At 35.0% G+C, this 17,775-nt stretch overlaps 1 protein-coding gene across 3 annotated transcripts in view; it reads right to left on the bottom strand.

The window, feature by feature from the left end:
- The window catches only part of ASTN2 (astrotactin 2), a 1,297,121-nt gene that overhangs the window by 131,221 nt on the left and 1,148,125 nt on the right, over window positions 1–17,775 (bottom strand). For all 3 annotated transcript variants that reach the window (XM_074211727.1, XM_074211725.1, XM_074211726.1), the window contains one exon: window positions 10,719–10,860. In XM_074211727.1, coding sequence (XP_074067828.1) covers window positions 10,719–10,860 — 142 coding nt within the window. The remainder of the gene's footprint in view (window positions 1–10,718; window positions 10,861–17,775) is intronic.

Raw genomic sequence — 17,775 nt, 5'->3', positions numbered from 1 at the left:
GTAATTATTCCCATTTGATGGCATGATGGTTTACCTCAGAGAATCAGCAAATAAACTAAAATAATTAATTAGATAATAAAGAAATAGAATTCATAAAAATTCACAAAAAGAATAGTATTTCTATAGAGCATTAAAAAGTATGAGTAAAATAATAGAAAAAGAAATCTCATTAAAATTAAAAAATATCTAGCAGTCAATCTACTAAGGGATATTCAAGACATATAAATACAATTCACAAAGTAGTCTTTTTAAGAAATGAATAACTCAAATAATTACAGTAGATGAATATTAACTGCTTATGAGTAGACTATACTAATATAATAAAAATAACAATACCACCTAAATTACAAATTTGGTACAGTACTGTAGACACTGAATTTCCAAGAAGATGCTTTATAGAGCTAGTTTATATAATAAAATTCATTTGGAGGAACAAGATTTAGAAAATCAAAGGTTATTAAAAAACAAGAACAAAATGGGAAATAGCACTTCTAGACCTCACATTATGCTATAAAGCAATAAATGTCAAAACTACTTGATCCTATTTAACATTTCTTAAATTAGGTCGGTGGAACAGACATGATAAGCAAAAAGCAAAAGCAATTTCAATAACCTTGTATTTCTTAGGAAATGAATCCCTATTTGACAAGAACTAATGAGAAAAACAAAAAATAGTTTGGCAGAAATTATGTCTAGCACAACAACTTATGTTATTTACAAAATAAACTCTATAGGACCAGATCTTAAAGTTAAAATTATTTTTTATAAAGAAGACAACCAGAGATCATGTATCTTTCATAGCTGTAGCATAATTCTTAATTAAACAATGGAGAAATTATCACAAAAGATAAAGCTTATTATATGAAATAGAAAATGATTTTGCTCATTCAAAATTAAGACAGTTATGGGGGCAGCTAGGTGTATGTGTAGTGGATAGAGCACCGGCCCTGGAGTCAGGAGTACCTGAGTTCAAATCTGGCCTCAGACACTTAATAATTACCTAGCTGTGTGACCTTGGGCAAGCCACTTAACCTCATTTACCTTGCAAAAACCTAAAAAAAATTAAGACAGTTATAAGAGAAACAATGGGTTGAGAAAAAATTGTCTTTGTTAAAATAACTTTGATAATGGTTATATATATATATGTGTGTGTATATATATATATATATATATATCCCCAAGATAAATAGGGCTTAACACAAATATATAAGAATAAGAGCCAGTGGAGGATGAAAACAAATATATCTTAAGCAAAACAAACTTTTAACAACCATAGAAATGTCTGTTCTAAGTCTCAAATAAGAGCAATACAAATTAAAGCAACTCTTAAGTTTCACTTCACATACATAAAATTGGAAAAGGTGATGAAAGCTGGCAATAGTCATTAAGAAGAGTTTAAGAAATATGCATAAACAAATAGTGTTGATGGAGCTATGATTTAGTTGAATCTTTTAGAAAGTTATTTGTAATCATGTTTAAAAAGTAACTAGAATTTATATATCCTTTAATAATAATGATAATAATAACTAATTTTATAAAATTTTTAAGGCTTTCAAAGCACTTTGAAAATATTAATTTAATCCTCACATTGACCTTACACTGATAAATTTACTTTGCTCTTTAAAAAGGATGCTGCTCCAGCTATGTAGGTGAATTCATTTTTTCCCCCTTTCTCCAAGTATCATTCATAATTTCCAATCCTTGCACTCTTAGAAATTGTTGAGCTTGAAAACTTCAGTTATTTGGGTCTACCCATACAAACTTCTGGTATGATTTTCTTCAGAAGATCTATTTATGCCCTAAGTACTGCTAATACTTCTCAATGGGAAGCCCACTCTTGGGAAGTCAAGTCTTCTGAAGTGACAGAAGTTATTGATGAGCATATGAAATTTACCCTGACCTTCTTCCCTCAGCAAGACAAGCATTACCAAGTTCTGGAATAGGGAGCAAGATGCTGCTGCATTCTGGAAGAAAAGCTCCAGGCAAAAGTAGGAGTTCACTATAAAGAACAGACTATTCTGTCTTTTATCAGCTATGGTAAAAGGTAACTTCTACATGAAGAATCTCCTCTCATGAGAATCTATCAAGATTTTACTATTTTCCCTCAATAGGGTGCCTTTGAGCATGAACATATCAGCATTCCACAGTTAGTAGATTGAGATACCTCCAAATAAAGCCCTGTAATCTACAATCTGATTAGATTCATGAGATAATTCATCAGATTGATTAGACAATTAGGTAATCCTAATATCATTCTCATCCACCTACTCAACTAGAAATTTCTTGAGGACAGACAGGTGGGGAGGGCTAGTTTTTTTCCCCCTCATGACAGTGCTTAACACAAAGTTTTCCTTGTACATAGTAAGTACTTAACAAAAGTAGTAGAGTTAGAAGGGGCCTGAGAACACAAAATGATAAGAGCTAGAGTAAGTATTGGACATAAATTCTTAATGTTGTAAATTCATAGAGAAAGGGAATAATTTGCTCAAAATCTCTTATTAATCTCAAAATAAGCTTATGAGATATGTTATGTTGTCATTTGACACATAAGGAATTGAGTGTTGGAGTTTTTTTGATTTGCTCACAGTCATATAGTTGGTTTTGGAATAGAAACTAGATCATGACTTTTTTTTTTGAAGTGGAATCTGGAACTGTGTTTTCATCTGATATGAAGAGCTCTTTACACCAATGTAGACCTCTCACTCGTCTTGAGCATACCATCTGAATTCTTCCTGAGACATCGAGTAGGTCAATGATTTTCTTGTGCTCACACATCTAATACATGAAAGGAGAATTTGAACATCCTTTGGACTCCAATGCCATGCTGTCTTTCACCATATAACATTAATTTACATTTTATATTACTATCTTCCACTAAATTCCTCATAGCTTTAAAAAGACTTCAGATTCTGAAAGGCTCTTCTTACAGAATACAAACTATAGTGGGTCCAACTTCAATGGCAATATATTCATTCCCAAAGCTAGTCTTTACATCTTCCCAGACCAGTCTCTAAAGAGGTTTGCTGACTGCTCATGACAATTCTAGAACATTGCCTGGTCTGGTCAAGTGAACATTGTACTAGACTGAAGTCAAGAAGACCTAAGTTCATTTTCTCCTTTTTCACTTATTTGTGATATGACCATGAGTAAATTTCTTAATTTCCCTGAATCCCAGTTTCATCAAGCATATTATAATATTAGTTAGTATTTATATGGCAGGTTAAAGTTGCAAAATACTTTACAAATATTATCTCAGGTCTTCCTGACTTCAGGTCCAGCATGATATATATAGTATGCCAGATAGTTTTTAATCACGTGCTCCTCACAAACTATCACAAGGTTCAAGTAATGTATGTAAACATCTTTGCATAATATTAGATTACAAAGGGGTTGTGCTCTGAGTAGACAGAATGGTGCCACCTTTGAAATAATAACTCTGCAATGGACTAGATTACATACCTACTACAAGATGTCAGTACTATTCTCATGTTATATAAATGCTATAAGGTAGATCCTGGTGCAAGGGAAGGTAACAAGACATCACTGGGATTACAGTTAGTAAATATCAGAGTCATAATTTGAACCTGGATGTCCTGATGCCAAGTACCCTTTTCCCCTCTCCTACTATTCTTTCAGAGAATATCAAATTGTTTGCTTGTCACTTGGCTTTGGGAATTAGGAAACAGATACAGGTATGACTCAGCACTTGTAGATCTCACTTTCCTTATGTTAATGTATGAATAACTTTTAACCCAAGAGAATAGGCTACTGTGACAGAAGTAAAGTATCAGAGTGAGAGTTTAGATGTCTACTCAGTTTATTTACAGGCGCATGCTGCTTGATGGCCAGCAAATGGAAAGATGCTAGTATATATATATATATATATATATATATATATATATATATATATATATATATACATATACATATATACTTCTATATTTATATATGATACTTCTAACCCCAAAATATTAAAATATCATCTTTGAATTGTTTTTCAAGTAGACACAATGCACTTATTCCTCCACAGTCACTCAATCCCTTCTGGAGTCAGTCAGTCAGACTTAAGGCAATCACCTCCCCTCCCTCGGACTTTCCTCATTTGTAATAATGAAAGTATTGAACTCAATGATCCTGAAAGCCCCTTCCAGCTCAAATACTCTAATCCTTAGGGAATATAGCCTATAGCTATGAGGTATAGTGAAATGAGTGACCCATTTGGGGTTCCAACACTGAACAAAGTGCCCTACCCACATGATTTAATCAGTTGTATTTTAATAGTGACCTAAGAGAGGGAGAAGAGAGAAGTGGGAAGGCAGAAAAAAGTGAAGAGGATGTGGAAAAGAGATAGGAGAGAAGAAAGAAGAATCAGAAAGGGAGAAAGAAAGCAGAGGAGGGCAATATGAGACAAGGCAAAAAGGAGAGAGAGAGAGAGAGAGAGAGAGAGAGAGAGAGAGAGAGAGAGAGAGAGAGAGAGAGAGAGAGAAAGAAGAAAGTAGAACAGTATTCCAATAGCCTGGTTTCTTTCACTGGAATGACCCTGAGTCAACCTCTGGGCTCAGTTCTCTAGATACATTTGGTTAAGTGACTGAAGCGGTCATAATCATTACAACATTAATGGTGATATTATACCTTTTTTAGATGAACTACAAACACTTGATGAATGTTGAGAGCTAAATCTAGGAGAGATTGAAATCCTCATGAAACAGAATGGGAAACTAAAGACCAAAGAATAGATGTTCATACTTTAGAGTCTCCTATCAGTCTTTGTACTTACACTAATCTTGATGCTGAGAGCACATACCTTTGCTCTAAGACTCCTCACCCAAGGCAAAGGAAATGTGGGAGATATTCAGATGAAGGAGCCCCTTCTTTGGTATCGATCAATCTATTCTTCTCTTTTCATCTTTCACCAGCTACATAAACTCTGCCATCTCCCTTGGCTCAGGAGTGAGAACATCACCTAGTCAGGAAATGTTTGGTGCCCTAGTTTTCATTCATTTGTCAGATATTGGGGCAGGTTGGTCCTTCCCCAAGAAGGAGGGTGGGGGACAGGCATCTGGCCTCATCTTGGTCCTACTCACAGAATGAAACCTCAAGGACCTGTCCAGTGGGAGAATGAGCTCTGAAAAGCTGGCCTGGAGGAATTCCTGATGACTTCCATATTACTTCCAGTAAATTTTGTGCTGATTCTTGGCACAAGTGGCGGAAATGAAGAGGGTAGGTTAGGAATGTAAATAAAGAGAAACATTGGGATTTAATCTAATATATAATTATAGTATCCATCGCGGTGGTGAAGGCAACCTCGGCAATGGGTTACACAGGCAGCTCCCCCAAAGGATTTTATGGGGGGGTCTGGGTAGGATAGTGTGGGGAACAGAACTGGCCTTTTCTAGAGTCCTTGTCTTTCCCCCCTTGGGTTTTGTATATATATTTGGGGGGTGAAGCAAATCATCTTGTCAGAGAAATAAGACTTCATTATAAATTTGCATAGACACTAAAAGGAAAAAAAAGGAACTGTATAAATGTCCCATCTCCAAGAAAACGTTTAGCAGAGAGGGAAACCTTAAAAACTGTCAAAAGGCTATGTTGAGGAAGTGATCACACAAAGAAAGCAAACATTAGAAGTAAGCATTCAGTAGTAAGTTCTACAGTGATAGATCTAGCAGGCTTCTCCCTTGGGGTCTCATTATTATCATCTGTAAAATGAAGGGATTGGCCTAGATAATTTTAAAACTTTATTCAGCTTTCATTCATATGATCTTATGTTATTTGGAATTTGAAAGGTGAAATGCCAATCATTCTGTTTTGCAGTTGTTTGGCTGTTTCTGGCTGTGTCTAGGACAATAGGAACTAGTAGTCTTGTAAAGTAGAGAGTGGTCAAGGATCTGGAAGGGACTTCAGAGGCCATTTTATCCAACTCCCTCATTTTACATTCAACACCAGCAATTGACCAAAGGACAAAGAAGTTGTGTCTTCCTTTGAACCCCGGACCCAGTCTTTTACTAGACCAATGTTCTTTCCATTTCACCAAATTGCTGTTAAGTCTGATTTGAACTCAGATTATGATCTTTCCACAATAGGGGAAGTGGAAAAAAAGGCAGAATCTAAAAGTTCTTTGTGCAAGTTTAGAACAATAATAAGGGTACAGTTCTCTAGCTAGTAACTTTTATTCTGAGATATATAGTGACTCGTCACTGATATTTGCTCAGGGTTGAATTTTCTTTTTTGGGGGGGGGATTGATTCTCACTGAATTGATGGGTTAATAGATGTTTATTTATGGAGTTGGGGGTGAGGAGAATTAATTTGTAATCTATTGTAATTTGTATTCTGAGGTAACTGAACCACAAGGCTCAGAACATACTCCCTCAGCATATTATGATAGAACTTCTTGTGAGTGAAGAAGAGTACTGAGAAATTACTAATTGCTTTGGGCTATTCCAAAGGGAGGTAGAAAAAACAAGGTTGTTTAGATCCACGATCAGGGATGCACAGGAAGCACTGGTGGTGGACATGTCTAGGGTCAGCCAACCAATCAAGAGCATCTGCACTAAGCAGGGATTCACCTGATAAATCAAACAAAAACCATAAAACCAAGATCTCTCATGAGTGGCCAATTTCCCCAAGGGCTTAGGAACTGCTCCCATTAATGAAACATTTGAGGATCTTACCCTTCCCTTTCTTACTCAAAAAACAAGACAAGAGAAACAAATAAAGAAATTCAATTTAAAAATGACACTGAACCGATGTTTTTACTTTGTCACACTGGGGTGAGTTTAGGACACAGAATTAGCAGTGACTTTCACTTTTCTGATGTCTTAGCCTGTGGAAATGTTTGACATTACAGGGATGGAGGGGTTTCAAATGCAATTAGTCTTCCTAGGGCAGGGGTCTATTTGAACATGCCTCCCTGTGAGTTTGAGCATATGTGTGTGTGCAAACTCCCACATGGCTGTATACTTGGTTAAGGCCTGGCCTGTTTGCCTTTGACTTACCCTGCATGTCACTTCTTCATTTTTTTTTTCATTTCTTCCCTTCCTTTCCCTCATCCCATATAGCCACAAAAGTCATATAATCATAATATGTGATCCTGGAGAACCCAGAGTCCAACCCTTTTGTTTTAAAGATAAAGAAACTAAGGTCCAAATTAGGAGACGTCCAAGGCTAAATGGGGAAATATTGGTACCCCCGGGAAGAAAATTTAGATCTCCTGACTCTTAACTCAGTGTCCCTTCTATTCTTGAAAGTGACTTCTTGGCTGTTCTAGAGTACATCCTTGTTTGTGCTATCCCTTGGGTCTATTTATCAGAAAGTATCCATTCCCTAGATTTTTCTACTTTATTTCTCCCTACTTTTTGACTCGAAATGTGTCTGTGTTATTTCCTAACTCCATGGTCTTTCTTTTTTTTTTTTTGGTTGGGAAATTGAGAAACTAATTTGAGATATAATACATTAGTATTTTGACACTAATTGACACTAGTTTGATCTACTACACTCTTTTCCCTGCATCTCATGTATATTTAAATTTTAAATCGGGTAAAGTGCTGTTAAGCAATGAATGATTATTGGAATTTCGGGAAATATTACAAGTCAATGAGATAGATACTTTTGGTTGGGGTAAGGACTTTTAGTACAACTCTGTCAATTTTAGTGTGTCACTTTGAGTCCTACTTTTCTCATTTATAAGATGAGATTAGTTAGTTTCTAAAGTTCTTTTCAGTTTTAACACCCTTTAGAGAAGAAATATAGAAGAAAGAAAATTGGCATTGAAATCAGATAGACCTGGGGTTGAAGTCCTGACTCTGGTTATTTGACTTTGGGTTAGTAACTTAAATTCTCAAAATTCTTGACAATTCTCTTAAGACTAGAAATTATAGAGAAACTGTTGACCTGCAATGGTTGTTTTCTTACCTGAGGGTTCTTCATACCAATGAAATTACAGACCAAATTTCTGTCTCTATTATTGTGTAAACTTTGTGCTCTGCAGAGTTTAAAGTAGTATAAAGATTTGAATCATTATTACTATTTGTCTTTATATGTAGAGCAAGCTCGAGACAGTGGTAAGGGCTGTACAATAAATTGTGTGACCTCAGGCAAATTACCACTCTAGGTCTCAATTTCTTTAAGTATAAAACAAAGAAATTGGACTAGTCATTGAAAGTCCCCCTCCCTGCCGCAGCTCTAATTTGTGATGATATTTAAAAAGAAAGAGGAAAAACAAAATAGAGATGACAAAGAAATATGAAAAATAAGAGAGCAACAGAAAGAAGAAATACAATAAGAGAGATAAGACAGAGGTAGGAAGAACAAGAAAGAAAGAGGGAAGAAAACCAAATGAGGTTAAGAGGGAATGAAGAAAGGTGGAAAACCTTAAGGGTTGAAACAAACTCTTTTCAAAGAGCTTCTCTCTCTCCTAAAGCTATATAGGCAACCAAGCTGAGTTGTTAGTAGACAGCAAATTATAATCTTGAACTTTATGGGAGGAGAGGAGCTAGAAAGATTCAAAACTATTCCAGACACTAGCCTGGCATTTATTCAGAGACGCCTAATTCCCATTGATATTAATAAAATAAATTAAGAAAAGGAAGCATGTAAAGTTATAAACAGAAAGTCTTGCTTCAAGCATGTTTCCAGACAGAGAATGAGAGATGAGGAAGAAAGGGCTTTTCCTCTTTTGGAAGCTGTCAGTGAATTGCAGAGGGACCAGCCCAGGGTGGGTAGTGGGGAGAAACTAGAGGGGGAACGGGAAAAGTATTAATCAAAATATTTGAAAGTTGACAGTCGATTTGCCAGCTCTCAACTTTAACTGCTTTTGGGATTCCATAAAATGTTTCATTACTCACTACAAACCAGGGTTTAATTATTTCAGTGGTGCTGACACCAAGTCCCTCAGCGCCTTTCTTTCTTTTTCTCTTTCATGTGGGTTTCCTAAAGAAACTGTCTTTTCCTCCCACTCAACTGGGCAGCTGGTCTTCTGACCCTTTGCCTGGGTACCCTTTTTAAGAAGATATCTACTACTCCAAGAGAGTCAGAAATAGGTGTGTATGTGAGGGGAAGGAGTGAAAGGGGGAAGGGACTGGGAATCAGAGGAGTGAGAAGAGATGAGACAGAACAGGCCAGACAAGATCCAATATGTAATAGAAAGACCTCATCACTTCTTTTCTCCTAAAACTAAGTCATAAAAGATTATGGGATGAAGGGGCTGGGGGAGATATTATTAGGAAATTTTTATAAAAATATTATTTTGATTTAGAATTATACATCTGAAACTGGAACTTCCTTAAGAGGCTATCCCAATTGAGTCCTCCCAGATAAGAAAAATGAGGACCAGGGAGACTATGTACTGTGCCTAAGATCACAAAGGGGGCAGAGAACAAACTTGAATCCAGGTTTTCTGACTTTAGAGCATCTTCTTTCCACTATCCCATGTCATTCCCCTGCTTTAATGATAAAAAAAGTCTTTGACTTACAACCACTTCTAAGGTTAAAATCCAAACTCCTTAAACAAACAGTAATGCTGTAAGTTAACCATAACCCACCTGTTCAGTCTCTTCTCCCAGTGTTTCCCCAAATACAAAGTCTAATCTCTCTATCATGTCTAGAGCATGTCTTGTTTTGCCCCACCTCTGTGGGGAGTAGTGTGCCTTTGATTAAAGTATTGCCCTTTCCTAGAATGTCCCTCCTATAAGGGACATTCCATGTTCTCCCTAGTCTTCAAGATCCAGCTCACATTCCATCTCGTATGACCTTACCTGGTTCCTGAAATCTAAAATAATTTCTTCCTCTTCTTAATTTCCATATAATACTCGAAAAGAATCATATTTTCCCTCCAAATAATGACATCATTTAGGCAAAATGGGATATCAAGATAAAGTTTTGGTCTAAGCCCACATAGTTCACATTCATTGTTATTGTCTGGGGCTATGAATTTATCTATGGAAGAAGAAATAATCATTGAGACTGAAATACATAAAGAATCAGTATGTATTTTCAGCTTAAATGGACAGATAAGTCTTACAGTTTTCCTTTTGGATTTTTAAGGAAGAAAGACTAAGAAACTAATGAGCTCCATGTATTAAATAAGAAAATGGTTATAAATTTACAATGGACTTCATGGTCCTACCATGTGAAAAAAAAAACTTAATGTTATAAAAACCTCAATTTCTTAAGAAGTGCTATGGTTTCATGGAAATATATACTTTACTTAGATTTCTGTAGTTATCTGTATACATTTTTGCAAGTTAATTCTCTTCCCTGAGACTCAGTTTTATGAGCTATCAAATAAAGTAATTTGACTCAATAATTTCTAAAGTCTCTTCTAATTTCAACAATCTCCATTTTAACATAGTGCAGTATGTTCTAAGGTTCTTCCAGTTCTCATATCCAATGTCTTCCAACACTAGCAGTATATTTTCTCTGTTCTAACATTCAAGAATATTCTGTGTACCAAGTTATAATAGTCTATGAATTATTGTAGGCATGAACAGAAACTTTTCAAGGTGCACAGGTAGAGAATATCTTTGAGACCTAACCAAGATGGACACATGACATCCCTTTTAGAAACAGAATCTTGTTACAAATCAGGATTTATCACCTTATTGATATTGACATCAAGTTCAAGTGCTTTTCTTGCCTTTTCTTTTTCATGTGGGCTTACCAAAGAGACTTTTTCCTCCCACTTTCCTCATGTTCCCTCAGGGCTTTCATTATATCTTACTTGTAGAGACCATCAGGCTCCAGACACTTGAAGATGACTGAATAGATGTTAACTTCTGGGACCTCACCATGGCTTCTACCAGCTGCTACACAGGATGTTCCAAGGCCAGAGAGCAAATCATCAGCAAAACTTAAGAATTCTCCTGGAAGAAATCAAAAGGTTGAGAGTGAAGGTTAGAAGAATAAAGCAATAACAATTCTCAGGTCTAGATATGCTTCTATTTCTGATATTACCAAAATGAATGTCTCTCTCTCTCTCTCTCTCTCTCTCTCTCTCTCTCTCTCTCTCTTTGTATATATATATTCTTAATAGGTCTTTTATAATATAAAGTTATCCAAAGACACAGGTTGATATATGTTTTGTTCCTTAGAATAATAAGCAATATCTATCTGAAACCATCAACAAGCATTATATGAAGTGGGGATATGCTTGAGGCATTCCCAATAAAATCAGGGATGAAACAAGGATGCCCATTATCACCACTACTATTCAATATTGTGTTAGAAATGTTAACCTCATGGGGTGGCTAAGTGGCACAGTGGATAGAGCATCAGCCCTGGAGTTAGTACCCGAGTTCAAATCCAATTTCAGATACTTAATAATTACCTAGCTGTGTTGCCTTAGGCAAGCCACTTAACCCCATTGCCTTGCAAAAACTTTAAAAAAATGTTAACCTCATCAATAAGAGAAGAAAAAGAAATTGAAAGAATTAGAATTGGGAAGGAAGAGACAAAACTGTCACTCTTTGCAGATGACATGAGGGTATACCTAGAGAATCTCAAAAAAAAAATCATCTTAAAAACTATTTGGTGTACCTAGAGAATCCCAAAAAGTCCTCTAAAAACTACTAAATATAATTAGCAACTTTAGCAAAGTAGCAGGATATAAAATAAACCCTCATAAATCCTCAACATTTCTATACATGACTAGCAAGATACAACAGTAAGAGTTACAAAGACAAATTCCATTCAAAGTAATCTCAGACAAAATTAAATACCTGGGAGTCTACCTGCCAAGGCAGACTCAAAAACTTTTTGAAAACAATTACAAAACTCTTTTCACACAAATAAAATCAGATTTAAATACCTGGGCAAACATCAACTGTTCATGGATAGGTTGAACTAATATAATAAAAATGACAATTCTACCAAAACTAAACTACTTGTTTAGCACCCTACCAATCAAAATTTCAAAATATTACTTTAATGAGTCATAAAATTTTTTTAAGTAAATTTGTATGGAGAAATAAAAAGTAAAGAATTTCCAGGGATTCAATGAAAAAAAGTGCAAAAGAAGAGGGCTTAGCCTTACCAAATCTAAAATCATATTATAAAGCATCAATCATCAAAACTATCTGGTATTGGCTAAGAAATAGAGTCATGGATCAGTGTAACAGACTAGGTGCAATAGCAGGAAATGATTATAGTAATCTGCTTTTGATAAACCCAAAGAGTCCAGCTATTGGGATAAAAATTCTCTCTTGCATAGACAAATCCACTGCAACCAAGATCAAAAGAAATGTAGTAAATTGTAGTAAAAAAAATTTTTTCAAACTAGTATTTCTGACAAAGGACTAATTTCTAAACTATACAGAGAACTGAGTCAAATTTTCAAAAACACAAGTCATTCTCCAATTGACAAATGGTCAAAGGATATGCAAAGGCAATTTACAGCTGAGGAAATCAAAGCAAACCATAGTCATATGAAAAATTGCTCCAAATCATTACTTATTGGAGAAATGCAAATTAAAGAATTTCTGCAATACCACCTCACACATCTCAGAGTGGCCAATATGACAAGAAAGGACAATGATCAACATTGGAAGGGATGTAGGAAATCTGAGACACTAATGCATTGTTGGTGGAGCTGTGAACTCATCAAAACTTTCTGGAGAAAAATTGGGATCATGCCGAAAGGGCAACAAAAATGTGCATACCCTTTGACCCAGCAATACCACTACTGGGTCTATACCCTGAAGAGATGATGAAAAAGGGTAAAAACATCATTTGTACACAAATATTTATAGCAGCTTTCTTTGTGGTGGCAAAAATTTGGAAATTAAGTGAATGTCCTTCAATTGGGGAATGGCTTAACAAACTGGTATATGTATGACATGGAACACTATTTTTCTATTAGAAACCAGGAGGGAATAGGAATTCAGGGAAGCCTGTAAAGATTTGCATGAACTGATGCTGAGCAAGATGAGCAGAACCAAAAAACATTGTACACCCTAACAGCAACATGGGGGTGATGATCAACCTTGATGGACTTGCTCATCCCTTCAGTGCAACAACCAGGGACAATTTGGGACTATCTTCAATGGAGAATACAATCTATATCCAGAGAAAGAATTAAGGACTTTGAACAAAGACCAAAGACCATTACTGTTAAATTAGAAAAAAATGTTTTATTATTATGTAATTTTACTATCTCATACTTTATTTTTCTTCCTTAAAGATATGATTTCACTGGCATCACATTCAACTGAGATCAATGTATAACATGGAACCAATGTAAAGACTAACAGAATGCCTTCTGTAGGGGTTGGGGCAAGGGAAGCAAAAATGGGGGGAAAATTGTAAAACTCAAAATAAACAAAATCTTTCTTAAAAAATAATATAGAGGCAGCTAGGTGGCACAGTGGGGTGGCTAGGTGGTGCAGGAGTCAGGAGTACCTGAATTCAAATGTGGCCTCAGACACTTAATAATTACCTAGCTATGTGGCCTTGGGCAAGCCACTTAACCCAATTGCCTTGCAAAATCCTAAAAAAATAAAAATATAAATTCATCCAAGGACACAGGTTGATAGGACCAAAAATTTAGGATTGAAAAGTATCTAAGAAGTCATTTTTTTCCTAATAAGGAAAATGAAACATCAGAAAGGTTGTAAACTGGCCCAAGTTTGTACAAATAGTAAGATGTCATAATTTAATTTGAACCAAGGACTGCAGCTCTAATATCTAGTTCTCTTTCTTTTCTATGATATTTGCAAGGACACATGGATAACTAAAAAAAATTTCATCATGTTATTTCTCTAGTCAAGAACATTTAAAGACTCCCTAATAAAAATAGAATAAAGCCCAAACTTCTCAGGCTGACATTCAAGATCTTTATAATCTTATTCCACCTATGCAAATTTATCATCCATTTATCCCCATTAACTAGAAAAACCTCTTGGCAGACTCTCTACTTATCTTTAGCAATGGGACAATTAAATATTAATTTGAAATAACAAAAAAGAATATCTGAAATGGATTGACCAATATAACTAAAAAGGAAAATGATCAGTACTGGAGGTGATATGGGAAAACTAGAACACTAATGCATTTCTGGGGGAATTGTGATCTGATTCAACCTTTTAGGAGAGCAATTTGGAATTACATTCAAAGGGAATAAAACTAAGCATATTCTTTGATCAACAAAACCACTATTACATCCAAATCCCAAAGAGATAAAAAAACAGTAAAAAATCTCACATGTACAAAAATATTTTTAGTAACCCTTTATGTAGTGACAAAGAATTGGAAATTAAAGGGATGTCCATCAAATAGGGAATGACTGAACAAATTGTGGTATATGAATATAATGGAACACTAGTGTTTCATAAGAAATCATGAGGGATGGAACTTCAAAATAGCCTTGAAAGACATGCATGAACTGATGCTGAGTGAAGTGAGCAGAACTGGAAGAACATTTATACACACTATTAGCAACATTGGGTAATGATCAACTATGATGGACTTGTTCATTGCAGCAATACAATAATCAAAGACAATTCTAAAAGTCTTGTGATGGAAAATACCATCCATATCCAGAGAAGAAACTGTGGAGTTTAAATACAGACCAAAATTTACTATCTTCAATTATTAAAAAATTGTCTTGGGAATTATTTTTTCTCTCAATGTTTTCCATTTGGATTTGATTCTTCTCTCATAGCATGATTAATATCAATTAATTATGTAAAGCCTATATTGGCTTGCTTTCTGCTAGGGGGAGGGGAGAGAAAAATGCAAAACTTAAAACCTAGAAAAAAATGATTTTTGAAAACTAACTTTCCTTGTAGTTGGAAAAGTAAATAAATAAAATATTATTTCCTGGAAAAAAGAATTTCTGAAATGACAGGTTAAAATTAACTTCTTTCAACAGAATTTATGTCTAGGTCACCACCTTTTTTACTAGAGTGATGTGTAAAACTTCATAACAATTATAAACAATTTTAGATTTGCCTCTTCCAGATTGAAAAAAATAGAATTTCATATAAATTGCAGTGAAATAGGATTGCAATGGGAAGGACACTGACCAGGGAGTCAAGAAACCTGAGCTCTAATGCTGGCATTCCTTTGAGTCACTTCCTCTCGTTGAACTTCCATTTTCTCCTCTATAAAATAGGGGAGGAGAATTGGCTTGTATCTTGAAACATTCAATGTGATGGAAGACTAACACAATTGCACATAAATATTAAACATTCTAAATGAAACTGTGAAGAGTCACAGAGCATATGACAAAGTTTGGAGTAAATAAAAATTACAAGAGAGAGGAAAAGCATTCAATTTCCATTCTATTGTTTGCTATTCAGTAATAATTTCCAAGTAGTCCATGGAAAAGAATGTCTATCAATCTCTTTTCCTAAAGAATTCAAATGGAGAACTTGTATCCATCACCATTTACCACTTCTGAAGGATTATCATTTGAAAAATCAACAAACCAAAAACATGACTAAACTGTCATTCCAGACATAAGGGATTACTTTTTGTCTGATTTTATTAACTATGTGTGTGACTTTGGGAAAGTCATTCCCTCCCTGATGTAGGGAAAAACAACATTGGAATGAGAAACAGAAGCCTAGCTCTCTTATATTTTCTCTTGGTTATATTTTGGAGGTCTTTTCAGTTCTGTCATCTCTCAATTTTCTTCTACTAAAAAATGAAGGGGTATGACTACTAATTATTAACATTTATATAGCACTTATTACGTGCTAAATGTTTCACAATGATTATTTCATTTGATTCTCACAATAACGCTGGTGCTATTATCATCCCCATTTTACAGATGAAGAAACTGAAGCAAACAGCTATTTAGTAAGTTCTCCAATTTAGTAAGTTCTACCAATAATACATTGATGTCACAATGTTTCCCCATGCTGTCTAGTGTTGGGGAAATGCTTTTTTTTCTGTCATTTTAGCCAATCTGATAGGTATAATGTGTTCCCTCAACAACCTTCAACAAATGTTTCTTTTTTGTTTGTTTGTTTTTTGTGGGGCAATGGGGCTAAGTGACTTGCCCAAGGTCAAACAGGTAATAAATATCAAGAGAGAACTCAGGTCCTTCTGATTGCAGGACTGATGCTCTACCCACTGCACCACCTAGTTGTTCCTGCTAATATGTTTCTAAGACCAAATTTGAACTTAGATCATCCTGTCCGATGCTCTATCCACTGTACTACCTGGTTACTCTATAGGCTCCCTTGCAACAACAAATCCTATGATCTTACAATGTCTGCCATAAAGAATCTATATGCCATCTTCATTAATAATGATGATAATATTAAACTTACTATGCTAAACTATATGACTTTTGGAATTGTAAAACATCTGATTTGATACTCTTTGTTATTAGAGGTAAATAGCTAAAGTACCTTGTTTTGTGTATTTGGATCAGTCTGATATCATTGGCATAAGGAATTCTCAGTGTGGAAAATGCCTATATTACTGCACATTGATATGTGCTCTGAAATTTACCATTTCTGAGGTCACTGAGAGATTAGGCTAATTCCCAGGGACACTTAGTAATTGTCTTGGGCAAGATTTGAACATAGGTCATTCTAACTCTATAACCAACTTATACTATGCAAAATTGTCTCTAAATATGAATGTGCCTAAGAATTTGTAGGCATGATAAATAAAAGAACATGTCAGTCCCCTATTCAAAAAACTGAGTGACTCCCTGTTGCCTTTAGATTTAAATACAATCTCCTCCAAAAGTGTTTAGGGCCCATTACAGCTTGAGCGTAGACTACTTTTCTAGGCTTATAAAGTATTATTTAATTTTACTCTGTAAATGTTTGTTGAGAATAGGGACTATTTTAATTTTATCTTTCAACCTCAATACAATGTATAGAATTTTTAAAAAGTTTAATAAATGGTGGTTGATTAATTTATATGAAAATATATTTGTCATAGTTATACATGTATAACATGTATAACTATTATTAGAGGAGAGGAGGGAGGGAAGGAAAGAAGGGAGAAAAATATGGAACTCCAAAACTTACTTAAAAAATGATTGTTGAAAATTATCTTTACATGTAGTTAGAAAAATAAATAAATAAAAATTTTAAAATCCACAAAAAGAATGTGTTTGTTGATTATTAGAGTAATGCATCAAGCATAAAGTCAAATACAAATCAGTTTTCTTCTAGCCTTTCCATGAAAAGTCATATTGCACCAATATAAGTAAAACCTTCCTTTAAGACATATAACATAAAGATTATTATAGCAACAACCTTCTGACTCTTCAAAGAACCGTTTTAAGTGGAATTTCTCTTCTTGGTTACACTTTTTTGAAAACAACAAGACGAGAGAGAGAGAGAGAGAGAGAGAGAGAGAGAGAGAGAGAGAGAGTGAGCAAGAAGAAGCAGGACATCCTATTCCCACAACTACTCCAAATAAAAATTTAGAAATAGAACCAGACTGAGTAAAGGTTAGGAAATCAAAAAATAAAAGCCATGAGTAATTTTTTCAATCCCACAATTGTGAAATCAGCCAGGTAAATGACCACAGAAAGAACTTTGGAGCAGAGGTGGACCTTCAGCTCTGAAATTGCAAACTTCTAGATAGAGTCAGTAAATCTCTGAGTTCCAACATGGAGTAAACCTACAAGTCTATATCTCAGGAAGAAACCAGAGTCTAGAGCCTACAAAACTCAGAAAAGGGGAAAATAGTGATCAGTCCATGACTTTGATAATACTGCTCAAAGTTATTAGAAATTTTGCCTAACTCTTCAGTTCCTGTTATGAAGACCTACATTTCAAAGGTGCAAACCCAGAAGAAGAGAATAATTC

Source organism: Macrotis lagotis, chromosome 1 (assembly GCF_037893015.1).
Source record: "Macrotis lagotis isolate mMagLag1 chromosome 1, bilby.v1.9.chrom.fasta, whole genome shotgun sequence".
NCBI lineage: Eukaryota > Metazoa > Chordata > Mammalia > Peramelemorphia > Peramelidae > Macrotis > Macrotis lagotis.
This window is presented reverse-complemented; position numbering and strand designations above follow the sequence as displayed.